Here is a 26,900-nt window from a genome sequence, read left to right on the forward strand (position 1 = left end):
TGTGTGTGTGTGTGTGTGTGTGTGTGTGTGTGTGTGTGTGTGTGTGTGTGTGTGTGCCCACCTCCTATGTAAAGCTGGCTGTTGTGGTCATGTGTGTGTGTGTGTGTGTTTGTGCGCGTGTGCCCACCTCCTATGTAAAGCTGGCTGTTGTGGTCATGTGTGTGTGTGTGTGTGTGTGTGTGTGTGTGTGTGTGTGTGTGTGTGTTTGTGCGCGTGTGCCCACCTCCTATGTAAAGCTGGCTGTTGTGGTCGTGTGTGTGTGTGTGTGTATGTGTGTGTGTCTGTCTGTGTGTGTGCATGTGTGTGTGTGTGTGCGTGTGTGTGTGTGTGTGTGTGTGTGTGTGTGTGTGTGTGTGTGTGTGTGTGTGAGTGTGTGTGCATGTGTGTGTATGTGTGTGTGTCTGTCTGTGTGTGTGCATGTGTGTGTGTGTGCGTGTGTGTGTGTGTGTGTGTGTGTGTGTGTGTGTGTGTGTGTGTGTGTGTGTGTGTGTGTGTGTGTGTGCGCGTGTGCCCACCTCCTATGTAAAGCTGGCTGTTGTGGTCGTGTGTGTGTGTGTGTGTGTGTGTGTGTGTGTGTGTGTGTGCCCACCTCCTATGTAAAGCTGGCTGTTGTGATCGTGTGTGTGTGTGTGTGTGTGCGCGCGTGCCCACCTCCTATGTAAAGCTGGCTGTTGTGGTCGTGTGTGTGTGTGTGTGTGTGTGTGTGTGTGTGTGTGTGTGCCCACCTCCTATGTAAAGCTGGCTGTTGTGATCGTGTGTGTGTGTGTGTGTGTGCGCGCGTGCCCACCTCCTATGTAAAGCTGGCTGTTGTGGTCCACGGAGGGCTGCCGCGCCAGCTTGCCCAGGCTCTTGGGAGCTCCGTTGTCCACCACCAGACTGAGCGAGCGGTTCTGAATTAGCAGCTCCACCGTGTGGAAGAGGCCGTCGTTCACAGACTCCACGCTGTTAAACACAGAACAAAGGACGGGGAGGTTTTCAGCGTGGTTTCTGTTGTAATAAATTACAGCTGAATTCTACACCAGACCTACACTACAACTCCGGGAGGAAAAACACAAGACACAAAACAGACTCCAAACATTTTCAAGTCAAACATATTATTTTTCTTTGTTTTGTTGTTTTTGCAAATGGACCAAACTAAATGAAAAAAGAATCTGTGTTGAAGCACTCCAACATAAAGCACACTGATAACGTCCTCCACACACAAACCGACCTCCTGCTGAAAGAGGCTAAATCTGCCCCTGATGTGACCGTGGGTTTCCAACATGGGGGGTGAGGCCCGGAAATGGGTCCCTGACCGCACAGATGTTTGCTCAGAGATGGGGTGAGGCTCAATTTAAACTACTCAGGCCAGACTATTTGTGAGATACAGGAGCCTGCAGTGGAGCAGGATCGTGACCTGCTGCACCTTTCCTGACCTTGGGAACAGATTGTGTGTCTCTGTGTATGAGAGTGTGCGTCTGAGATTCCCCACTAAGCGGTTTTTGCTGGAGACGCGACAGACAGCTACAGAGACAGTGGTTTGGCACCGGCCGAGGAGTGGAGAGAGAGCGAGAGAGAGAGAGAGAGAGAGAGCGAGAGAGAGGTGGTAAAGTTGACTGTGCCTCCGTTCACCCAAGTTCCTCCTTCCCTCAAACTGCAAGAAAACAAAAAAGGTAAAAAAAGGGAAAGACAAGCGAGGCCGCTCTTTCCGCTGGTGGTCTCTGGTCTAGACTCCCACAGCCAAACATCAGGACACTACATCTTTGTCTGCCTGCTGAGGATTGACAGCTGTTTACAGTGTGTTCAGGCTGCACAGACGCTGCGTGAGCGGCCGGTCGTGAGGCCGTGAGTGGTGGAGACGAGTCAGCGCGACGTCGGGCGAAACTGCTGATGCGCAGAAGATGATGAAAGAGGTGACGAGAATGGACTGAATCATAATCAAAGGGAGAAAAAGAAGAGAATGGAGACGGAGCATTGTTCTTCCTGCTGTTACTTATGATGTATTACTTCGTTAAGCCCTTTTTAGGTCGTGCACTTCCACCACACAATAACAACAAACCCAACAATAGGTTTGTCCCCGTTGTGACTGCGCCGTCACTGATGCCACCGCTGCGCTGGCGCTCAGCGTTTAGCGTGTGGTTTCCACTTTAAGTGCTCCAAATTCACAGTGGACCCAAGACAGACACATACATGGTTTCCATTAGGAGCCGTGTAATTCAATAATGGCTTCAAACGGCCCCGCTGCCACCGAGCGGGATGAAGGTCTGCTGGAGAGAGAGGAGTTCGCTGCCATCGTCTCCTCCGTCTGCATTCTGCTCTGCTCCTCCTTCCCTCCTTTCTCTCCTCACCTCCACCTTGGTCTCATTGTTGCTCTGCTCTTCCTCTCTCGCCCCGTTCACTCCTGCTCCCTCTCCTCTTCTAAGGATCCTCCATTTTCATCCAACAGCCTTTTTATGCTCTTTTTAAATGTGTTCAAGCTGAAGACGCGCTCAAATTGATTTCTACACATTTGTGGACTTCACAGACGCCTCTCGACTCCACTTCGAGTCCTGCTGTGAGACCAAAGGCCACCGGGTGGCAGTAGAGGACAAGTGTTCAGAGTGTGACGTTCACTGGTGGTTTTGATAAGTCGACATTTTTCACGGGCTGAGGGACGTATTGTGTGTGTGTGTATGCAGGTTTGTAGAGGCATTGAAACGATGCGAATAACAATTCATTCACAGGATTTGAGAACATATGTATTCATGTGCATTTGAATTGACTGAGCTGAGCCTGTGTATTACTAAAATGCACTAAAAACAAACAGACGTCAAAGCCAATTTCAGTGGCCTCTCTCTCTCTCTCTCTCTCTCTCTCTCTCTCTCTCTCTCTCTCGTTCTCTCTTACTCTCATTGTTCATCCAAACCCACAAGAAATGTCAATTTCCTGTCAGGCCAGAATCAAATAAATCCAGAATCAGCACATACACAAATAAATAAACTTTGAATGAACTTAAAAGTGACAGTTTTTGTACCGACTCCAGCTCGAAGCCAGAGGTAATTATAGGTCCTTGACTTTATCTCAGACCCTTTGTATTAGAAACAACGGCACGTATCCGCTTACACTGAATCTAATTAGACACTGCTGTTGTTTACTTACAGTTCTCTACACCCCATTGCATGCACATGCTGTGAGCCGTGCATGTTTGCGAACGTGTACTTTTTGTTGAAGTACATATAATTTTGTTTGTTTCTTTGCACAAACAGTCTAAAACAAACTCCAGGTTTCAAGGGAATCTTGAGGGGAATCTGATGTTTCAGTGCATGTGTGTGCAAGAAGAAGAAGAAGAAGAAGAAGAAGAAGAGAACTTTACTGCCCTACTTCACTGTGCATTTACTCTTTGCATGTGTCTATAGGTTGCGTGGACACACTGTACTTTTAAGGTCCTATGGGAAGCGAGACGTCAGCTCGTGTCCCCACAGCTACAGATGGACTAACAGTTGTGTGTTTGTGATTAGCAGTCCAATCTGATTAAATTGATGTTCAGCAGACAAGCATCCCAGTCCCATATTGCCGTGGTAACCTCAATTAGTCTTTGCTGAGATGGCAGCTGCTGAACAGCGAGCTCCTTCACTGTTTTCTTTCTTCCCTCTTTCCGGGCGTTCATTAATCCAGACCAGCCAGTTCAGTTCACAGGCGCGGATTCGCTGGATTTTTGATGCAGGGCTTCAGGAATGAGTCCCTTGTTGTTTCAGACCTATGAGGTTTCAGCATTAGAATGTCTGAATTGCCCCTGAGCCTTTAAACCTATAAGATTCAAGGATTGTCTGTGTTTGAACTGCAGAGTTGAGGCTTTTAGGAACCACCTCAGCTCAGACGTTCATTCATTCATTCGCTGACTTTACACAAATGACTTCCAAGTAATGATTGGTGTAAATGTTTATGACAATCTGACTGTAACTTCCATAACACAGGGTTCATAAATGCTGCTGAGGTCATACAGTAGGAGAGTGTGTAATAAATATGATTCAACACACTGGCCTGCAAAAAAGTTATTTAATAGGACTAATTATTATTCTGCTCTAATGGTTTTGCAGCGGAGGGGGTTTTACTATCGTGCTCCCTCCAACAACCTGTTTCCCTCCACCTTCCCCTGTCCGGCCTCTCATCATCATTCCTCCTCGCCCTGCTCCCGTCTCCCCATCCATCCGCCCAGCGCTCCGTCTTCCATCTGCCTGTTTTCCTCGTCCCCGTCTGTCCCCGCATCCCTCTCTCTGCCTCTGTTGTTGATGAGCAACAGTAGATGCACTGGCTTTGACCCGGTGGGAGATTACTTTGGCATTTAGTAAAGGGCAGCGCATTAATACACAACAAACACACTCTGTCTGCCTCCTCCCACACGCGCTCATACATGTTCATTTAACGCTGGGCATTCTTTCACGTGCTGCTAATGAGGGCGCGTTGAAGGACTTGTGCACCTTCTCCCATGTCTCTTGCTGTCACTCTCGTCTTCCTGCTACCTTCCAATCTAAAACTCCCCCGTCCTCCAGGTCTGGCATCCTTTTTATTTCCCACCGTTTAGATGCATCCTTCAGGATGAATTCCTCCTTCCTCTTTCTCCCGGACACAACCTTGTTTCTGCGCCTCCTCGTTGTCTCATTTGCCTTTCGCGTACGCATGCGGGTGACGCAAAGCGCTTCCAGCGTTCTACAGGTGGTGTTAATAATAATAATGCAGTCATGCTCTGGCGACGGCAGCAAAGACGGTGCAGCGTGGTAAACAAGCAAACAAGGCAGCGTTTGAAGAAGTGCACGGCTGCAGCTGATGAGTCCAGGAGACTTCACACGCTGATAAAACAGCGTGTTATCAGCTTCCAGCAGTTTCCAGCCCGGCTGCACCGCTCAGACGCAGCCCGACGACTGGCACCGGGCCTCAGCGGTGCGGCTGCGGGAACTCTATGGACCGTGCCACGTTGATCACCTGCCAGGAGGGTTCTGCTCCGACTGTGTGGGCGGTTAAACACTCACAGCGGCGGCGCGGGTTAAAGGACGCGCTTGTGCAACGCTGCGGTTTGGGTCCGTGGACGGAGAAGCCATGTTCTCTGTGTGTTTCCTGCATTTCCTCTCTGGGTCCTCTCTGTCCCACTCTCTCTCTCCTTCTCGCGCTCTCCCTCGCTCTCTCCTGTCTGTCTGTCTCCTTCAAAGGCGTGGCCCGTGTCATGTTAACGAGACGAGAAAAGCATAATTCCCCGGATCACGGTGGTTCACTCTCCGTCCTTCTGTCATCCTACTCCTCTCTCATCCGTCCTGACGCTCGCCTGTGTCTCACGCTCTCTGCAGTTTGACATCTGTTTTATCCCTCACCCTCCTCTCCTCTGGCAGACGCCGTGTTCTACCCAGTTACCCCTTCATTGTGCTGCCTGGTATTTAATTCAAGCCCTGCGTCTAGCACCCGTCCGTCCGTCCTTCGGTCTGTCTGTTTATTCCGGTCAGTGTGTGACTCCATATGCACCCCCCCCCCGCCTGTGCCTCGCTCGCCCCCTGCTCAACCTTTTCAACCCAGCCTCCACTCCTCCCCATCTGTGCCAGCGTCTAATTAGAATCACCCCATCCTTTCCATTCTTTCATTCTCTCCATCCTTCCTGTCGTGTTGTACCTTTCCCAACCACTATGTGTCATGTATTGCTAATATGAACACGTCTCCTGGTTAAGGTCACATTTGGGAAGAGTGTTTTCTACATTTTCCCATCCACATTATAAAAACAGCTTCATGTATGAGAAAAAACAGGCCGTCTAGACAAATATTGGTGAATTGCTTCGTGATTGGAAAAACAGAAGCGCTCTTAGCACATCTCTGCCCTGAGGTCTCCTTGAACACCTCAGGGCTGCAGCTCCGGCGCGGACCCTGACCCGCGGCCTCCCCGGAGACGCATGGGTAAAAATAATCTGCACAGTTCAATGGGCATCGCGTTGATATTCTAATTAAGCTGTTTGCATGCGTCAGCGATCAAAGGTCGCAGAAGACAACAAAGGCAGCTCAGATGCACCAAGGCTACAAGCAGCGATACCGAAGCAGGTGAGAACTACCTGTAAGTCAGGACCCCGGGGCACAGTGACCCCCAGGCTCAGCTCACGCCTGCAGCCCAGCGTTTACGAGTGCGCACGTGTGAGCCAGACGCGCAGACACCAACCGAGTTCTAAGAGGAACCACATGGGTGTCGGCTGTCGGTGTCCGTTCGGAGCGTATCTGGCCGTTAACAGCTTAACACCTCGCGTTTAACGACAGCCAGCATGAATACCTGCGACGTGGAGCAGGACGGCGCCCAGAAGGGCTCAGTTCGTTTGTTCCTGCAGATTCAGATGCGGTCACAGCTCACGTCTCTTATTCCACAGCTAGAACTGTAATATGACGTAACATCGTAATCCTGCATCAGACGCCTTGTGAGCAGACTGCACATTATCATCAGAAGCGGCGCGGCTGCCATTACCTCCTCCTCCTCCTCCTCCTCCTCCTCCTCCTCCGGTGCCCTTGTCTCTACCCGCAGAGACAATGGAGCAGCGCCGAGCCAAAACCACAAAGCCAGACGTCACAGAAAAATCACTGATTGGAATATGGAGCAAGAAGAATGGGCAGCGAATGAGAAGCCAACAAACTCTTTCCCTCGTTTGTCCGCTTTCATCTCGCCTTCCCGGCCGCGTCCCGCTCCTTTCCCATCGCTCTCCTCCGTTTTCACTTCACTCAGTTACACAAACATCTGTCTCACTCCCTTGGTCGTTTCTTCCTTCATTTGCAGTTGGCGTGAATGCAGCGGCTGCCACCATCACTCAGAGCTGCTAAAACATTTCCAGTGTTTACACAGTATTGTATTAAAGTGTATTCAATTAATTTTCATACCCTGGTGTCGTTTACCTAGAAGTGGGCCCAGTGCTAGCCTGTTGCTAGGGGTTTTCACTATTACCCTCCATGACCCACCTTTTCCTATTGCAATTAATACATTTGCTTTTACAGGTTGACGACTTTTTTCGTGCTTTTCCATGTTGGAATACATGTTGGAATTTCTGGCACCAGCGATAATCGCCTCCCATTATCTTCCACTGGAAGGAGCTCTGGAAACTTTGGCTGTGTTTGGCCTGGCAGAGCGGTGCCCTTGTGCGATCCCACGTCGCTTTTGCACGCAGCGTATTTCAACGCGCGCACACAGGGAACGACGCAGCGGTCGTCATGGCACCGGGGAGTCGGCGCGGACGTCTGATCCGTGAGAACCCGACGATGATATCGAATCCCGAAATGTATTGGCGTCTTCCAGACAGAACAGGTCCTATTTGTCTTCATGTCCCCTTCAGTGTAAAGACATCCAACCTGTCTCTGTCTCCCTCCTTATTTTCAACCCTCTACCTTTAAACTGTAGCTTCTTTTTCTTTCTCCTTTTGAATGCGTGTCTGCCAATTATACTTCTTCACATATTTCATGGCTGTTATTGTTCTTGTGAAGCTGTTCACATAGGTGGTATTTTAGTAATATCCAAGTGACACAGTAGCAGTGACCCAGTAAACGTGGGCTTTGTTTGAAGCTTTACAAGGAGAAGCCTTTCTTCTGTCTCTCTCATCCTGTAAAGGCATTTTTCTGAGTTCATGTTTATTTACAGATGGAGGAGCTCAGACAGATCTGCTGCGTGCGTGGGAGAAAAAAAAGGCCCGATGATCTATGCACAGCGCACGCGGCCCAATAAGCACCCACTGTATGAAGAGAGCAGATCCCTGAAGGCTTCAACTTCCAGCAGACTTTCCCTCTATACATGTGCATTCACTTGGTGCATTCTTAAATACTGTCAAACCTTGAACTTCTCTCACATGTTGTACTGTAACTCTCATTCAGCGGATTTAAAATGCACAGTACGTCTGAGTGAATGAGCTGTGTGGGTTTGTACGGTTTGAGCGTAGACGTGTAGGACGCTCACAATGCAGCGCTTTAATTGCGTGCTCTGCGTCTATGTGTGGGACCTACCTATACACGGTGGTGGGTGGGTAGTTGGCGATGTCGTAGATGAGGCGTATGTGACCCTGGTACAGCTCCAGAGCCAGCGGGTCGTGGTCCTCCTTATACAACAGGATGCCGTTGTCCTTGTCTGTGGCCACCTGCAGAGACAAACGCTGTCACGCTACAGCTTCATCTTCTCGCCGCTGCTAAAAGAAAACATGAGCGCCAGCGGTTCATTTTAACCACAACCACCTGCTTTAAAGTGCTGCTGGCCGTCTACAGCAGTAACTCACTACTCACTACTTAATAGTGCAGCAGCCGTAAATTCAAATCAAATGAGGATAAAAAAATAAATACAGTTTTGATTGAAGATATGTCCCCTGTTTAAACCGCTGTAGGAGAAAAAAAAGCTGTGAGGAAATGAGGAGAAAATGTATTTTCCGCCACACACGTCTCTAAATGAGGTTCTCCCACACACACACACACTTGACAGGTCACGCTTGCGTGCATGCTCGGCTAAGCGCTAACTAACTAGCGAGTTGGAAATGAGGCCAAGGGGCCAAGCACTTAACACTCGGGTTCCAGTGGAGCACGGCCAAGTCAACACCTGCTAACAAGGTGCTGGAGACGAGAGGAGAGGGACGGGGGTGAGGCAAGGGGAGAGGGACGGGGGAGAAGGCGTGAGCGAGAGACGCAGGATGGAGGGAGATGGGAGAGGGGAGAAGTCGGGATGCAGATTGGAGGGAAACTGAAAGGGAAAAGAGAAACGTATTGAGTGATTTACGAGGTGCTGTGGCCCTTTCATTATTTTTTTCATTTTTCTCTCGCGCCTCAGAGTCGGGGCCTCTTGGTAGAGTTTTAACAGCCTTGGCACTCATGTTGAAAGCTTCTGGCAGGAGCACAGAAGAACACACACACACACACACACACGCGGATCCAAACAGGTGGTAAATATCAATTAGCCGCCTTCCCTCCTTGTTGCTTCTTTACTGACTTACACTCGTTTCCTAAAGAGGAGGAGGGCGTCTCTATTAGGATGCGACTCTCTGGTGTCCCACATGTACAGTCTGCAGACGCAAACATGGGTGTGTGCGCGTGCTCTGTGAGCGCGGCTGCAGACGTGGGAGGCGGATGTGACGTGCGCTGCAGGAGACTGCAGGTGGGCGGCGCCGTACCTGTAACGCGATGTGGGCGGTGGGGCGGAGCTTGGCGCCCGGCAGCTCCACGTATGCGTCCCGGCCCAGGAAGTGAACGGTGGCCAGCTTGTCGCATTTGCTGCCGTAGAAACCTGGCATGCAGCGGCACACGGGCTCCCCGACATCCACCAGGCACTGGGCGCCGTTCTGGCAGTCGGACTGGTCACAGGGACTGGTCTGCAGCAGGATCATCGGAGGAGGGTTCTCACAGAACAGGCCGCTGAGGGAGGAGCCGATCAAACAGAGAACTGAATGATCCTGAAAAGTGCTGCTATGAACTAGTCTCATGTTTTTAATAGAGTCCACTGCTTATTATATTATTGCTATGCACCAGAATGATGACATCACCATAACTGCTATCTGCTTCAGAACTTCCAGTCTTTGTTTCCTCTAACAATGTTTTTCTTTTGTCTCCACTTTTCTCTCCCTTGTGATGAATTTGTTTCTATCTGGCCAACAGTTTCTACTATAATTACCCACATGGAGTCGCATCTGCTGCACACACACACACACACACACACACACACACACACACACACACACACACACACACACACACACACACACACACACACTGGGGGGACCAGACAGTCAAGTGTCTGATTATGAAGCACCATCTGCATCTCCTCCCAGTCTGGCGTTCGTGGTGTTCGTCTGCATTCAGGTGATGCTCTCACCTGAAACCCTCTCTGCAGATGCAGGTGTAGCCGTTGACGGCGTCGACGCACTCCGCTCCGTGCTGACACTTGTTCTCCAGGCAGTCGTTGTAGTCCTGCTCACAGTGTTGGCCCACGTATCCCGGCAAACACTCGCACCTACAGCATCACGGAGATGAAACGGCTTTGAGACCTCTTAACCTCCTCCTCCTGTTTGAGACGTTGTCGCTAACACTAATACTAAGACTGTACATGCAATGGAAAAGGGATTTACCAACTAATAAAACATTATGTATTTTAAAATAAATACATTTTACCAACAACCTGTTTTTTTACACAATCCTCATATGCTTTTCTGTCTGAAGTTCTATTTGATGTCAACACTGTTCAGCAAGGAATTCATAAGTTCACTTTCAACTTATTGACCTTTCTTCTACTTCCCTCCTGTTCGACCTTTCGACCTTTAGCGACCTCTGACCTTTTTAAGTGCCGAACGTCCGTGAAGCTGTCACTCACCTGTAACTGCGGCCGACGTGGATGCACTTTGAATCGTGCTGACAGGGGTCGAAGCCCTGGAGACAGGGGTCAACCACCTCCTCGCACAGGTCACCTGGCGACAGTGAAAATATTTCCTCAGCAAATAAAAGCGCTGCATGTAAAGGCACATTACCAGGTGTGTGTGTTTAAAACAAGACGGAGACGGTGGCGCCAACGCAACGCAAAGGACGCAGGAGCTCACTCACGCTCTGCTGGTTTTAAAATCACAGACCAAAAGCAGAACAAGTCGGGAGGGAGGTGGGAAAAGCTCATTTATGTGTGTATCCATTCTGTCCAGGGCCTCAGATAAGGCAGAAACACACAGGGAGTGGCATTATCACCTTTTTCTCAGAGCTGATGGAGACGGGGGTTTATAGCGGTGGTCTACAGACGTACACACACACACACATTGGCTCCAGGGCTGTGAGGGGTTAACGGCGTGTGTAAAAGCCGTGGCTGAAGCTGGTCGTATTGAGAAAGGTCAAACACATTTCCATCGTTCTCTGCCTGCTTTAATCTAATCCTGCTGCCTCACTCCCTCCCTGTCTGTCTCCAGCAGCCTTTTCTCAGGGCCTCCAGACACGTGTTCAACGATACAGCAGCACAGCAAAAAGCGATACTCCTGCAACTCCAGGAGATTATATGTGAAAATACAAAAAAAAGTTCCAGACTTGTGTTCAACTAATTTGTCACTGCAACACTGTAATAGCTTGCTATCATCATCATGCACAAATGAGTCTGTGGTTGAGATTATTACGTCTGGAGACAACATCTTGTGACTGATTTAGCCGCTGGCCTTTAAAATGCTAATGCTAATGCTAATGTTTATTTGTTACAGTGCACCTTGTACAATAAAGCAATGCTGTGTTGTTCTCTTGTTTAACTAAGTAATAATTAAAGTGGTAAAATCTTAACGGTCATATTGTAAAATAAAACTAAATTAAATGAGTTCACATTATTGTTTCCAGAGGATAAATAGGGTTCTTGTGACCCTTTTCCTCTCTAAAACAAACCAACACAGCAGCATTGCTAAATCTGAACAACACACCGACACTGAATTCGTTAAGTACAGCATGTGGTGGTTTCGTGCAACCACAGCTCGCTCATGTTGGAATAAACCTCCACTGTTGCAGAACCCTTATATCAGCTGTTTAAAAGGTCTTGCGCCCTTAAATCTTGACTTTTTTCCCTCCCTGCTGCAAATATAATGTGACAGTCTTGGTTGCTGAGTTCGGAGAAAGCGGAGACCAGCGAAGGACGGTCCTCTTAATGTGACACCTGATGATTACGCCGTGGTTCACTGAGCGTAGAGGAGGTTGTGAGCCAAAGCAACCAGGCCGTGGTGTGGTGTGTGTGTGTGTGTGTGTGTGCGTGCGTGCGTGCGTGCGTGCGTGCGTGCGTGCGTGTGTGTGTGTGTGTGTGTGTGTGTGTGTGTGTGCGTGTGTGTGTGTGTAACAGCTGTATGTGGTGGCTGGCAGTTTGCGAGGCTCCTCCATGCCAACAATGATAATGACATGGTGTGTCCAGTGGGGAGCAGCTGTGTGAGAGGCTGTGTATGCGCCTTAGGAGACATCGTCACGGGCAGAAAAACTTAACTTCCCCGTCAGCACTTTAGCTTGAACTCGCTGGACTCCACCACGTTTCTCCTTCTCTCTCTCTCTCTCACTGCGTCTGCCCTTTTTCAGGCCCTTTCTTTACCTTTTTTCTTGCTTTGTTTATTTTTCCCTCCCCCCGTTCACAGGCCCTGTTTGGTGTTATGCCGGCATGATCCCCTCTCCTGCTCCTGCTCCGTCTCCTGTGTGACTGCTCTCTCAACCTCCTGCAGGAGCACTTTCAGGTCACTGCAGAGAGGCTGTCCATTACTGAGCTGCCACCCAGCAAAGTGAAAAATGGAATTTTTTGTGTGTGTGTGTGTGTGTGTGTGTGTGTGTGTGTGTGTGTGTGTGTGCGCGGTAGTGTAGGGTTCCCAGTGACCCTGCGGGGTCTCCTGGGACAAAGACAGGGTTCCAGTAATATCTAAGTGTGTGTGTGTGTGTGTGTGTGTGTGTGTGTGTGTGTGTGTGTGTGTGTGTGTGTGTGTGTGTGTGTGTGTGTGTGTGTGTGTGTGTGTGTGGGTGTGTGTGTGTGTGTGTGCGCGGTAGTGTAGGGTTCCCAGTGACCCTGCGGGGTCTCCTGGGACAAAGACAGGGTTCCAGTAATATCTAAGTGTGTGTGTGTGTGTGTGTGTGTGTGTGTGTGTGTGTGAGATCGGGCACCTGCGTAATTAGGTGGACAGACGCAGGTGTAGTTGTTGATCCCGTCCACGCAGGTCGAGTTGTTCTCGCAGTCGTTGTCCTCACAGTCGTCCGGGTTTAACTCGCAGCGCTGGCCCTCGAACCCGGGCGGACACACACAGCTACACACACACACACACACACACACACACACACACACACACACACACACACACACACACACACACACACACACACACTGTTAATTCTTCTATAAAAGCTTTAATCTGTAGCATCTGTACTATCAACATTTAACCCGTTACTGGAGGATGTTTCTTTGATGCACATCACAAACTAAATTAAACTTGGGTTAAACTCATTTGACGGCACCACGGTTGGACAACGCCCACCTGGGGCTCTAAATTAATTATAAATACCACCTCCTCCTATTGTTCTGTCTCCTCCACCTGCAGACTCACATCCTCCTGCCTCCTCACCAGCCCTTGATCTCGCTGCCTCCCCCACCCTTCGTATCTCAGCCTCGTTAAGTGCGTATAATAGATCACAAACACACATGCAACCTTTAGGTAAAGCTCACTCAGTAGCGCGTCCTCCCTCACAACCTCCCTGTTCCGCCAACACTTCAATGCGTCGGGCTGCTTGAAGTGGATGAAAAAGATACGGCTGCAAGGTCACTCAAACACATGGAGCGTGGGAAACCTGGTTTGAGCAGCCGGGCGACCGACTGCAACATGTTTCTAACGCGCGGCTGCTTTTTCTGTGTGCTCTCACTTCTTTAATCTGCTGCTTTATTCCTGTCGTTTGACTCTGAATCTGTCTTTTTCCATCTATCTTCAGCGCTAACGTAATATTTTCTCACACTAACTCTTATCTTGCTCACCGTGGTAGTCGTTAGTCTGCCAGTCTTCTGCTGTCATACATAAACCTGTGTTTGTGACCTTTAGGGGCAAAATCACTCCAAAACAAACGTAAACACTAAACCTATTGAGCTGTTGTGGCCAGAAACTAACAAAACTATCGGCTGCTTATTCCTCCAGCACTTGAGCGTCCCATTGAGCCTTTTCTTCTGCCAGTTACTGTATTCAAGGATAGTCCGGCGTTGTATTCTTTTTAATTCTGTTTAATCTAATTCTAAAGAAGCAAAAATAAGTCCTTGTTGATGACTTTCGTTGCCAGACACTGTTGCTTCTGCTTTTTAGGGAGTGGCTGTAACCTGTTGTGCACCCTCCACAGTTGAGGTTCGACTGTGGGTAAGAGGGGCGGAATAATGAGTTCACAACACGAGCTGTAACACATTATGAGAGAGACAAAAGGTAACGACATACAAATGAGAAGAGCAGCGCCAGCGCTGAGAGGGTCAGGGAGCAGCCGTCATATCCCACTCCTGACATTTAAACTATATACTTTGACAAATGGCCACCCGCTCGCTTCCCAGGCTAATTGGACTTTGGATTGAATATCCCCAGCTCATTATACAACATGTTAAAATGTCACAGGGGTCTGGTCTCTGACTCCTTCTGTCCGTCTCCATCTCCGAGTGCGCGTCTCTAGGAGGCCACCGCTATCCACCTGTGTTGGTATTAACATTAGGGGAAGATCTGTAAAGGGTAAAGTGAGCCCTAATATCATTACCGCGCCGGACGTTAAAGGCCAGACGCATATCAGAGCTTTTTAAAGGGCAGAGGCCTTGTTACGGGCCTCCAAGAAAAGACAAATCTGGTGAAGACATTTATGACAATTGTTTCAATCAGAGTGACTGTTTGTCATGAGCCTGGGAAAAAGAAAACTGATGATGCTGGCAGCCATGAAAAAGGATACATCATATACCAGCATGAGCATTTTTAACTATGTGTATATTTCCATATAAGCTCCTTCCTTGGCTTCTCAAACTATTGTAAAATATCATGTGTTTAATGTGGTTTGGTTCAATTTAACAGAGGAACTGAAAAGGAAGGCAAAGCACATGCACTCTGGTTTTAATTTATCACTTTTCCAAACTATTTGTGCGTATTTTGATTAATTTTATTATCTGGCCCACTACCAAAGTTACATTTTGTCTCTTGGCACTTATTTCCAAATTAACTTTGACGCTTTTGCTTTAGTTTCGAGGTCCAAAAGGGATTTGTCACGAGATGATCGAAGGCGAGGGAATAGTGCTTTCCAGGTCATAGCCAGAGAACGTTTGAGCGCTTCCACAGGTGTGTGAGAAGCGAGTCTGAGCTCCTCCATCAACTGGAAGCATAGTGTAAGAAGGAAACGACCGGTGTTCTGCTCTTCAGTCCTTCATGGACCTGAATGCCTCACGCTGCTTTACAAGCAAACACTGCGATTGTCTTACAAAACAATTCAAAGAAAGAGCAGTGAACCAATACTATATTACATATTACATTGCATACTATACTAATATGAACAGAACTTAAGCCCATATTAGAGTAGTTAAGGAGGTCAGAGAGGGCGCAGGGAGCTAATGAGCAACCCAAACCAGGTTTCCTCCTGAGATGTCGGCTCTTTCCTCTCTAACCCCACATTCTACAACACACCCAGGCAGGAAAACACATCATAAGGTCAAAGTAAGCTGTTTTTGCCGGTAATGCATTGTCCGGTCAAGCAAGACTGTCCACTCTAATCACACTGTCTATATTTCTGGGGCCTGAGTAGTTAAAGTTAATTTTCCATTTAGATGAGAATACAGGGTGAGTTTTGGAAATGTCTCCACTAATAGTGAGAAGCAGTAGAGAAGAAAATGCATTGACCTGCAGAAAAACAGGATTCCCACCGGACTGCTGTCTACAAGCAATACTTACGTTAAGTAAGTGTTGTGTTACCATTTCATAGGGTGCATTCGTGGCGCTGTACCTGAAATGGCCTTCGAGGCCGGGCTGGATGTGGCAGGTTCCTCCGTTGGAGCAGGGGAAACTGATGCAGGCATTGATGGGTAATTCACAGTTTTGACCCTGCAGAAAAGACGAAAAGACATTAAAAATTAAACTGGATTCATTTCTTCCAGAGATAATTTAACTATTCAAACACAGACTGCAATAGCCTAAAAATATCCAACCACTTTGGGACAGACACCTTTGCACACAGAGCCTACCTGTCTTCCACTCTCATGCTCATGGGTGATTATAACACAAAATACACAAAACAACACAACGGCTAAACCAAAATACATTTACTAGTCCATGGAATAAAGGTCACAGGCTTTTTCATTTTCTATTGTTGTAATGATTCAGTAGCTTTCTGTTTCAGGACTAGATCTCATTGCATTTTTTATGATAATGAAATGAAGTGAGCGCAGGAGAACAGATCCTTTCTGGTGGAACACAAATAGACACAGTTTATATTACTCCTTTGATTCATCGCTCTTTTAACCGCACACCTGTTTTCTGGATAAACAGCTTTTAACAGGGCCGTGTATCATGTATCACGCACGCTGCAGTTTTAATCTCCAGGCACCAGAACCTTTGGTCGCCAGCGCTCCCACTTCCTCCCATCAAAGCCAAGCGGTGGACGACTACGCGTGTATCTTCATTAGATACTTTGGCTTTTTACTGTAGCTCGCTTGATGTTTTTATCAATAAGCTCACATCCAACCTTTGCCTTTTTTTCTTAATTTCACTTCACTTCATTCTACCTTATGATTCATTAGTCACGCTGTCTCTTGTATTGTAGTTCCCCTCGTTCACTTCTATCTCTCCTCCTCCTTTTTCTTCAGTCGCTCCCTCTTTGCTTCCTCTAACACAGTGTAATTAAAAATGTCCCAGTGGATGCTCACACGGACAGAAAATACATACAGACATGCACACACACACACACACACACACACACGCACGCACACACACACACACACACACACACACACACACACACACACACACACACACACACACACACACACACACACACACACACACACACACACACACACAGGCTCTGTTTTCCAGTCAGTGACCTTGGCAAGTGATGTTTTAATTAAAAGTGCGACTAAAGCTTTGTCCTCCTGTAAAGGCCTAAAGGTTATGAGGCGTTTGTGCACACGAGATCACAAGTGTATCTTTAAAGTGCTCATAGACACACAAGCACAGGCCCAAGTGCAGACGAATCCCTCACAAAGGAATAACCTCCTTATCCTCCGCACACATGCAAGCCAAGCGTACACACGCGCGGGTACGTCTCCCTGAATGCAAATTGGCCTTTCAGTAGTAGATTTGCTCGTCTTCCCCGATGCTAATGCAGGGTCCTGACAATTATTACACCCTTTGTCTTTGGATCAGTCAATACCGCCAGCGCAGCCAGCTGCAGTCATCATTTCACTATCAATGAACAGGTATATACATTATGCATGCAGGCCCGGGCTAAGCCAGATAACAGTGCTAATGCCACAGGCTTATGCTGCACGGCGGCCACCTATGCAGGATGCCTTTCAGCACGTGCAGCCAGTCCCAGCAGACGGGACTTTTTTATGCTGTGGTGTCTTGAAAGAGCAAGTTGGATGTGCTTTCCCAACAACCTGGCGCAGCTTTAAGTAAATACAAGAGGCAGCGCACATTTGCACTGGACAGAGAACATGCACCACACGTAATGAAGCCGCTGGCAGGATCACGCACGCTGCCTGTGAGCGGTCGGATCTGCAGCTGCAGCGTCTCACCTTAAACCCATACGGACAGGTGCAGTGGTAGGATCCGCCGGCCTCAGACACACACGTGCCATTGTTCTGGCAGGGCGACGCCAGGCAGGGGGCGCACTTCGACATCAGGCCGATGTCCACTGGACCTGAAAAACATGGCAGACGACAAAAGAAAAGAGATGTGGTCTTGTAGCGCTGAAAGACACTTTCACAGACTTCACCTAATGAATAGTGCGCAAAGAAAAGGTCCCGCAGAATAAGAAAAGCTGGAGCTTAGCAGAGCAATAAATGTGATTGGTTCCAAAGGCCAGAGCATGAAGAGGACAGAGGAGGTGATCTGATGATGAAGTGAGGTGTCTCTTCTGTGTAATGTAGTAGGGTTTGATCTCAGGACCTAAGGTACCATCAAACAAAAAACCTTACCTTTACACTGGAATCTGTTGAGCGGTGTGGTGAGCAGCAGCCTGTCGGCCATGTCAGGGGGTCCAGTACAACGAGCAATGCCTGTTTAAAATCAAGGCGCATTGATTAAATGCTAGGTGAAATATCTGATGCCTCACAGGCCGACACCACGTTCTGGTTACAGGTGCTTTAATAGCTTATTGACTGAGGGTTCTCTTCTTACCTGGCTCTTTGAAGCCAGCCTTGACCCACTGAGAAAGCCAACGCAGGTCACAGTTACAGTACAAGGGGTTGGCACCAAGAGCACTACACACACACACACACACACACACACACACACACACACACACACACACACACACACGGACACAATTAAAAACACTGCAATGATGCAAACGTCTCCCTGCTGACAATGAAAGAAACCACACACACACACACACACACACACAAAAGCAGGGGCTGAGCTTACAGGTGGGACAGAGAGGTGAGGTGGTTGAAGGCGCCTTCTGGGATAGTTGAAAGGTCATTACCATGGAGAGTCCTGCAAGAGAGAGAGAACAAGAAAAACGGATGTGCATGAATATTAAACACAACACTGACCTTGGTAACGTTTTAAACAGCAGCCTTTTGACTTATGGTTAACTTTATTTTTTGCTTAATCCACTTCATTAAGAAGAAATTTAAATAAATAAATAAATAAATAAATAAATAAATTTTACAGCTTTTGTTGCAGCAAGCAGACAAACAAAATCCACCATAAAATACAAACAGATGCAAATGAACAAACAACAATATTATAATATAACAGCATAAAGCAAGATAAAGCTGGTGGAACAACGCAATGAAATATTCAGAGTTAACTAAATTCAGACCTTCTACGGCACCGGGACACTATAAAAAGTTTACAGAACCCAGACCAAAGCCCAGTTCTCCATCAGAACCAGGTTTATGGTGGGCGACCATCTGCCTCGTTCCAAGAAATCAGACCAATTCATCTACTTACAATATGCGACAGCTGCTTGTAATAAGTGACTAGTCTATATTCAGGTTACATTAATTTTTTATTCCTTCATGAATCACTATGATTCACTAAATTAAGAATTAACAAATCTCCAGCAAACTATCAGTGGTAAGAGGAAGTGGTGGCACAGCTGGCTCACACTCATACTATTCCAATCTATCCCAGAATAACTGCTCGCTGAATTATTAAAATTATTTGTGGTTCCTCAGCTGCAGACATGCCATCAAGCCTCTATAATGGAACATAAATGAAATATTTATGAAAGAATAAAACAAAATAAACAGGAAGCTTCTTCCCATTGTTGGACAATGAAGCTCATCCTGGTCTGTGAGGGGACAATAAACCGGTGGATGTGTCGTCAGTCACCTAAAAAACTTTGTGTCACGGGGACAAACTGCAGGCTGTGATGTGCATCGGCGTGAGTGTGAGCATTTTGGTTTGGTGCCTTTGGGTCGTCGTGTATTTGTGCGTCTGTAAGTTTTGTCTCTAAGGGCTCTGAGACGGCAGCGTGTGTGTGTGTGTGTGTGTGTGTGTGTGTGTGTGTGTGTGTGTGTGTGTGTGTGTGTGCGTGTGTGTGTGCGTGTGTGTGCGTGTCCTTTGTGTCTCGCCATTAGAGTGTGCTGCCTGCTGGATATAAGTTCACATTCCATTAGAGTGAAGGGCTGCAGCAAGGGACAGCTATCAAACCTCCACATGCGAGTGTGCGCTTTATGCCTTTACATGTTTGTGTGTCATCTGTGTGTGCGCGTAGCATCTGTATACGGTGGTCTAACAACCCCCCGTCCAAGGCTGGTCCGGAGGGGCTTGTGGGTAACGAGGAAGTGACAGTGATGGCTGCCTGGCAACCAGTTGCTACGCGGGGGCAGAGAGGGATCAGTCCCCACGGTAACATCAACTAAAATGAAAGGGGGGAAAAAAAGGAGGGAAGGATGAAAAAGAAAAAAAACGATCTGTAAACTCCTGCAAGGTGAAACACACAGTCGATACGTGAGAAAGGGCCAGAAACACTGAAGTTTGCTTTAAAAATATGTCTGTGGAGAGTTGGACAAGGTACAGGTTCCACATCTTTAATCATTATTTCATGCTGGGAGGTTTGAAGTTAAATGTTCCATCCATATAAGGTGCCGTTTAACAGCATAGCCTAAATAAAACAGCTTATTTTATATTTGAATCACATCACCACTATTTCAAGCCTCAGCGCAGGTGAAACTTCATTCAGCTCCACCGAGTTGTTTGGGAGGTGGAAATCCCTAAAGTCCATAAAAACCAACACGACGACAGCAAAACCAACAGCGGCGGCGCGCTGGTTAAAATGCAGGTCGCCAGGTTTATTTCCACGCGGGCGAGAGGGATGTTCAGACAGCGGCATTCACGCGCACGCTCCACGTGCGCGCGCGCAGGTTCACGAGACAGAGGGTGGACAACCAGATGGATGACTGAGAGAAACAGAGGCTGAAGGTCGATTCATCAAACACAGCGCTGGGCGGAGAGGGAGAAAAGGAGAAGAGGATGGATGTGGGAGGAGAGGGGGAGACAGATTGGAGGGACATGAGGGGGGAGAGGGGCCGGGGCATGCAGATAGGAAGGGAGTATTAAAGAGGAGATGAGGGAGTGCGACTTTTATCTCGTTTAGTGCCCTAAAACAACAAGTGATTGGCTAGCTGTGACTCATTTTGTGGCTGGGTCTTAACATGGCACCAGGGGAGTGATTAAACTTTGATTTAGCTCTGTACTATAACTAGCAAAGGGGAGTGTTGAATATTGAATGCACTGCAGCACTTGAGGACGGAGCTTCCTACTCACAGCAGCCGGAGCGACTTGAGGCCGTCGAAGGCGTGGACGGGGATGCAGCGGATCTGGTTGTAGCTCAGGATGCTGAAAAAAGTCACACAGTATTTTATTATATAAAAATTTATATGGAAGGACTGAGAGGATGAAGAGACAGAAAAGAGGCAGCACATAAATGACACAGCAGGTTTGGCTTGACACAAGTCAGTGACGCCACTGCGCAGTAGGTTAAACAAGGTGAAATTAACAGCGTGGTCGCATGATTAATAAACGAGAAAAATTAGGTAGCGGAAAGAAAAAAAAAAAACAGCCAGAGGCAAATCTGGCGTGTGTGGAAGGCCAAATTTACGCACTACAGTTAAATTGAACTCTTTTAAAATGACTAATGGACCAACAATTAGGTTTAGCAATAGGTGAAGGGGAGGAAAACATAGATTGAGGGCAAAATTTTAAATGTTGGCTTCAGGGTGGAAAGTTTAATAAACAGTGTTTAGTAAACACCTGCGTGAAAAGCTTCCAGTTGAGACATTAAAGGCAAAAGGCTGTAGAGAGTAAGGTGGAACATTCTCCTCCACAAGCAGAAAATGAGTCAAAGTGTAAATCAAAGGCTCTAAACCAGGGAACTGTTCCAAGGATACTACGCTATCTGAAGGCTGGCAGTTTACGTGCACTGGGCTCCTCCCAGATGTGAATCAGTGCAGCTGTATAAAATATAAAACAAGGAGTGGCCGCAAAATACTAAAATGCTCAGTCACCTTTCCCTGGACAGACAAAACCCAGGGAGTTGATGTAAAATCGCTGCAACACTGAATCAGTTAATAAAAGGCGAAACGAAGGAAACAAAACTTAAGAAGGCATGTTGCAATAAAAGGAATTTGGATGCAAGACGGGTCCACAGAGGAGTGAGAGCAGAATATGATTAAACAGGTTCACTGACGGCGTCGCAGTGAAGGACAGTTACAGAAGTTTGTGAAGGCAGAAAGAAGGTAAAATATATGAAGGAGACACTTGAGGGAGAAGCCTGATGACACAATTAGGGATAAAAAGAGGAGAGAACTGGAAAAAGCTGGTGAAAGTTAACTTGATGATGATGATGATGATGGTAGGGATGGCTGGGCGTGTGCGTTGCCGTGGTAACTTACAGCGTGGCTAGCTGGGTCATGTTGCTGAAGGTGTACGGGGCCAGTGTGCTGATGCTGTTGTTGCTCAGGTCTCTGTGTGCACATACAAATATACAATGAAGGAACAGGCACAGTTTATACAGCATCCGAGTCTGCTCAAGGTCATGTGACTGCTACATACACCAGCGACAGCTGCCTCAGGGCGGCCAGCTCCTTGGGCACAGATGTCAGCGCATTCCCCTCCAGGTAACTGCAAGAAAGATGCATGGTTAATGCAGGACTGTATATTCACACACACACACACACACACACACACACACACACACACACACACACACACAACCCTTTAACCCCTGATTCAGTCACTTGTGCAGGAACCACACGAAAATGAGCTAAGCCCAAATCATGTACACAGCAACGCGACTCATACGCGAGGCGCCGGTGTCTCTCCCTCAGGTCATAAGTAGGTCATGTGGACAGTATGATGGAGTGTCTTCTTCAGCCTGATCAATACCTAATCACTGCTATTGACGCTGCAGAGCAGGCCTATTTCACAGCTAGTGGGGCTTTCTGTGTGCCTGCGTGTAATAATTCACCCTCCCCACGAGAGATGTTGTTCCTACTTTTCTCCAAATTCACTGCTCTCTACTAACATTGTCTCACTCTTCTTTAGTTTTTATCAATTTAAACACTTGCAGGCATTTCCTTTATTGGCCTCATTCATTATACAAATCCTCCAAAATGGACCATTAACAAAGACAAAAGGCAGCATTTCTGTTTATGACACATATGAGACGTTTCCTGGTTTGACCCGCTGCCCGTCCATCGTCACCATCCCATCATTAGAGGTGTGTGTGTTTGTGTGTGTGTGTGTGTGTGTGTGTGTGTGTGTGTGTGTGTGTGTAACTCACAGCTCGGTGGTGTCCTTGGGAATGCCTTTGGGCAGAGAGTGCAGCCCTCTGTTGCTGCATCGCACCACAGCGTCTGAGCACGTGCAGACGTCAGGACAACCAGATGCAGGAAGGCACCCGTTGTCCTCAGCGCCTGGAGAGAGGGGGGGGGGGGGTGAAGACGAGGTCAGAGAGACTAAACTGAGCCAGAACGGGCAAGGTAAGAGAAGCAAAGAGAGAGAGGGATGGGTAGAGTCAAACTACGGATTTGCCTCTTGGTCAGTTCAACTCAACCCTGCACTCAGCACTTTAAGTGTATTTTATGGTCCATATCAAATGACCACAAGCTGCTATAATCAGTTGCACTGCTGTCATTTAACATCTGGCTTGAGACTCGCAGGCAAATCACAGTGAAATGAAACGAACAGAGGCTGATAGGACGGTGACGGATGAACTTTACCATTTAGCACATGTCACTTCAAGCAGCCTTTAATCTGTAAGCTGATACGTTTTAGAGACAAACACATTCAAAGCTTTCATTTAGCACTGCAGTATGTAAATAGTTGACCTGTGACCCCAAATGCAAAAGCAGCTGACTTAAAACCTAATGAAGGATAATGAAGCGTGGACAAGGAGCCAATCATAACAACTGTAAACGTGGAGCCTCTGTGTGTGTAGTTACAGTAAGCTGAGTGTGTGTTCAGGGCCTTCGGCCATTCTCTCATTCACTTTGTACTCTGCTAATTGTGCTAATATCTAGGTGTGGAGCACGGGGCTGCTCACTGTGTGCGCCTGTGTGCAGCAGCGTGTGTGTTGTCTCGTCTGATGTGTGTGTGGTCCACGGGGAGGCGTCGCCGTGGGCTGACTCGCTTTACAGTTGGCTGATTGAACTAACATCTAAATGTGCGCTAAATATCTTCTCGCAAATTCGATTAACTTTACCTTTCCCCCGGCTGGCTCCGGACAACTTAACAGCCATTTTACTCCCCTATAAATAGACCGGACGTGGGGACGCGTGCCTTTCTTTGCCTCGGCTCTTTTGAGAACCAGTTGGAGATTTACAGGTTTTGAATACAGACATTTAATGCAGCCAAGAGGTTACGCTTTAGTGTTTAGTTTTTTGTTTATCTGAATGTTGGAAATGATTTAGACATTTGATTTCCATTATCAAATGCTTAATGGGCCAGAGCCTAGAGGAGATAAAACTAATCCTTATCAAACCGTTTGCACAGAGGATTTGTATCTAGTTTAGCTTAGCATTACAGCCGCTGAGTCCTTTGACAGAAATGGGATCATCATAAATAGACACAGGATCATAAGGATAAAGCTATCGGGCCTCGAGTGTGGCACCAGCTATTTAAATTCATGCTTGTATGACTGTGTGTGTGTGTGTTAGATGCAATGAATATTAAGATGTGATACCATCTTACAGTTTCCTTACTCGAGCCAAGCCGGCTAACTACTTTCCAAACTCATTTTCAGTAAATGGTTGCAGCACAGCTACAGGAAATTAGAAAAGTGTAATGATTTCAAAGAAACTCGAGAGTGAAAGCGAGAGAGAGAGAGAGAGAGAGAGAGAGAGAGAGAGAGAGAGAGAGAGTGTGTGTGTGTGTGTGTGTGTGTGTGTGTGTGTGTGTGTGTGTGTATATGTGTGTGTGTGTGTGTGTGTGTGTGTGTGTGTGTGTGTGTGTGTGTGTGTGTGTGTGTGTGTTGGGGTTGTAGAGGAAGGATAAAGGGAAACATCAGGAAAGATGTAATTGACAGGGGAGCCGGGCCACACTGTGTCTGCCTGAGTCACCAGAGACAGGCACCCTTGTGGTAACAGCAACGTCACTGTACAAACCACAAGCTGATGTCATGTAAAGCTGCAGCTTGCCAGCGCTCAGTGATGCCGTGTGCACAGTATCCCGCTGAGCACAACAGCGCGTGTGTGTGTATCTGCTGCTTTAAGACAGTGATGATGTTTTCGTAATGAGCATCTGGAAGGATTAATAACGTCTGACACCAGACGTGCCCACTCCAGTGGAGTCCAGCGTGAGCTAGAAGATCTGACAGCTCTGATCATGTTACCAGATTTCACTGCGCTATCGGTACAATCACAGTGAAAACAATTTCCTTCCTCCCATGACTGAGCTTCAAGGGCTTGACTGAATCTTAGGGATTGTGATCAAATATAGAACAACTCGCTAGGAAAGTGTCCTTCAAAAGTGAGTCACTGGGAGGAGGTGTGAGGAGAAAATCTTCACCTTGGAGTCATTTGGCCTGTGGTTTTATCTGTACAGGGCACATGGCAGCTGACTGCCATGTGTCATTTGTCTCTGGTTTCCAGCTGTGTGCTTTAGGTTCCCTCAGACTCGGGGGCAGAGGGATTGAGGGTCTCACCGTCACACGTGAAGTCTGGCGTGGCCACGTCCTGGATGGGGATCTCCTTCAGGAAGGCTGGCTTCTGACAGCGAGGGTTCCCACTGACCACCCTGGTCTTCTTCAGCCACTGACCCAGCCAGGCCAAGTGACAATCGCACACATACGGGTTGGACAACAGGTTACTGTGGAAACAAAGACGGGAGGAGCTAATTATTCAATTCCAGTCAACAAAACACCAACAGAAATGGACACTGGGACAAAAAGCTTCCTGAAAATGTCAGTCTGAGCTGCAGCACGTCTACTCCCTCATGACCTAATGAATGAATTCATCATGGCTAAATGATTTGCTAAATGTTTTCCCTGAATTTTGCCTGCATAAATAAAATATGGATGCATAAATTCTGTGTGTGAGCAGATGCCATCCATTGAGACAACCTGCACTCAGAACAGATTTATATTCAGCAGCCATAACAAAAAAGTGGTTTGGAAAGAAGTGCAACGGAACTGACAACAACAAAGGTGCATGAAGCAAAGCAGGGATATTAATACAGTAAAAACAGAAAATCATCATTTGTGTGGTGTAGAATACAGAGTGCATGCATTACATGGGCCAGTCATAAATATAAGAATACATTTGAAGACAAAGAGGTGATGGAGAAATGAAAGCAAAAGGAAACAATGAGACAAATGTCATCCGTTATTTTTAAGTAGAGGGGAGATGGCAGTGTGAGCAACTGAGAAAGGTTATCTGTTCGTTTTTGATCACCTCTCGTTTCATTCTTCCTTTTGTAAGACTGCTCATGTAATATTGATGGTGTACCAGATTTAAACCAAATGGGGCAGCGGCAAGCAGCAGGAGCACATGCTCTAATAAAAAGGTGGCTTGGGTTAAGCTTTATGTTACGAGTTACATCTTTATGAACGCCAGCTCGTATGAGAATATACAGCTGCCATCACTTTGTGTTTAGAGAAATAAGAGCGAAAAGAAAGAAAAGCAGGCGATATACCTGAACGCTGCATGTACACGTATCTCCTTAATGATGATGTTGTTTCCAAATTGTATAGATAGATTTGCATGTGGAACATGCCTCCCGCCACTGAAATAATAAACCTGAACGTTGCTGTTTGTGCTATAATATTAATGAGGCGCTGCTAAAGATAGAGACAAGTTATTTCCTCGTGTCGTTGTAATGAATTGACCTCACTGCATGGCAACCAGACTTGAGCTAAATCCCTTCCTTCCCTTTCAACGTGTTAATCTTTTAATTAAATTGACAAACTCTATCGGGAAACAACGCACTAAAAATGAAGATAGATATTGGAATAGTAGGAGGGAGGCAGACAGGGCGAGGGAGGAGAGGAAAGCCGAGTAAATGGACAGAAGATGCATCAGGATCAGAGCGGAGAGAAGGAATTATCTATCTCCTCATCACCAAGAAGCAGAGAGGTGATACTTGCAAAATCAAGTGTTACTACAAGACCAGTAAAAAGCTCACGTGCTGGAAAATGACTGAACGGTGGCTCCCGACACATTGAAATGTGTCGTGCTAATCACCAAGAGCCCCGGTGAACAAACAGGAGCTTACGCAACAGCGAATCCATCTAGCCTCGCTCTCTGCGGTCCCTGCTTCCCCTTTGTTGTGTCCCCGCGCTCCTCCCAAAGACTCAAGTAGAAAGTTGAATTAAAGATGACAGGTACATCGCAGGGCAGAGAGCAGCAACAAAGGATGGAGACAAAAACAGAGGATGTGGGGAGACGTTTCTGGCGTGACATGTTCATGGGTGTGCACCAACAAAAGATGCTGATATACATATGGGATGTTTTATTGAATTGATCAAATCTATTATTTAGACTCGTCACACACTGCTGGTCAGACAACTAAGGAATGACACAAAATCAAAAGGAAAACACACACGCTTGTGTCTCCCCTGCCTCTTGCTGCTTCCTAACGATCTTGTGCGGCGGGTTAATGCTCTCCATAACTTCACCTCATGGCAGTTGTTTCTGCACAGCTCTGCACAGACTGAGAGCCAGTCATTTTCACACTAATGAAAGTGTGTCCATACACGCACGGCGGCAAAGAATATGGCATCTGAGATTTGCTATCTGGGCGACAGAAGGTGTGAGT

At 47.3% G+C, this 26,900-nt stretch overlaps 1 protein-coding gene across 2 annotated transcripts in view; it reads right to left on the reverse strand.

The window, feature by feature from the left end:
• The window catches only part of slit3 (slit homolog 3 (Drosophila)), a 155,263-nt gene that overhangs the window by 3,155 nt on the left and 125,208 nt on the right, over positions 1-26,900 (reverse strand). For both annotated transcript variants that reach the window (XM_029164733.3, XM_029164734.3), the window contains 16 exons: positions 24,790-24,953; positions 22,429-22,561; positions 21,699-21,767; positions 21,539-21,610; positions 20,412-20,483; positions 18,057-18,128; positions 17,811-17,893; positions 17,609-17,689; positions 17,207-17,331; positions 15,415-15,512; positions 12,580-12,719; positions 10,304-10,397; positions 9,809-9,946; positions 9,111-9,351; positions 7,963-8,093; positions 788-942 (listed from right to left, as the gene is read on the reverse strand). In XM_029164733.3, the coding sequence (XP_029020566.1) occupies positions 788-942; positions 7,963-8,093; positions 9,111-9,351; positions 9,809-9,946; positions 10,304-10,397; positions 12,580-12,719; positions 15,415-15,512; positions 17,207-17,331; positions 17,609-17,689; positions 17,811-17,893; positions 18,057-18,128; positions 20,412-20,483; positions 21,539-21,610; positions 21,699-21,767; positions 22,429-22,561; positions 24,790-24,953 (1,868 nt within the window). The remainder of the gene's footprint in view (positions 1-787; positions 943-7,962; positions 8,094-9,110; positions 9,352-9,808; positions 9,947-10,303; positions 10,398-12,579; positions 12,720-15,414; positions 15,513-17,206; positions 17,332-17,608; positions 17,690-17,810; positions 17,894-18,056; positions 18,129-20,411; positions 20,484-21,538; positions 21,611-21,698; positions 21,768-22,428; positions 22,562-24,789; positions 24,954-26,900) is intronic.

Source organism: Betta splendens, chromosome 10, assembly GCF_900634795.4.
Source record: "Betta splendens chromosome 10, fBetSpl5.4, whole genome shotgun sequence".
Taxonomy (NCBI): Eukaryota; Metazoa; Chordata; class Actinopteri; order Anabantiformes; family Osphronemidae; genus Betta; species Betta splendens.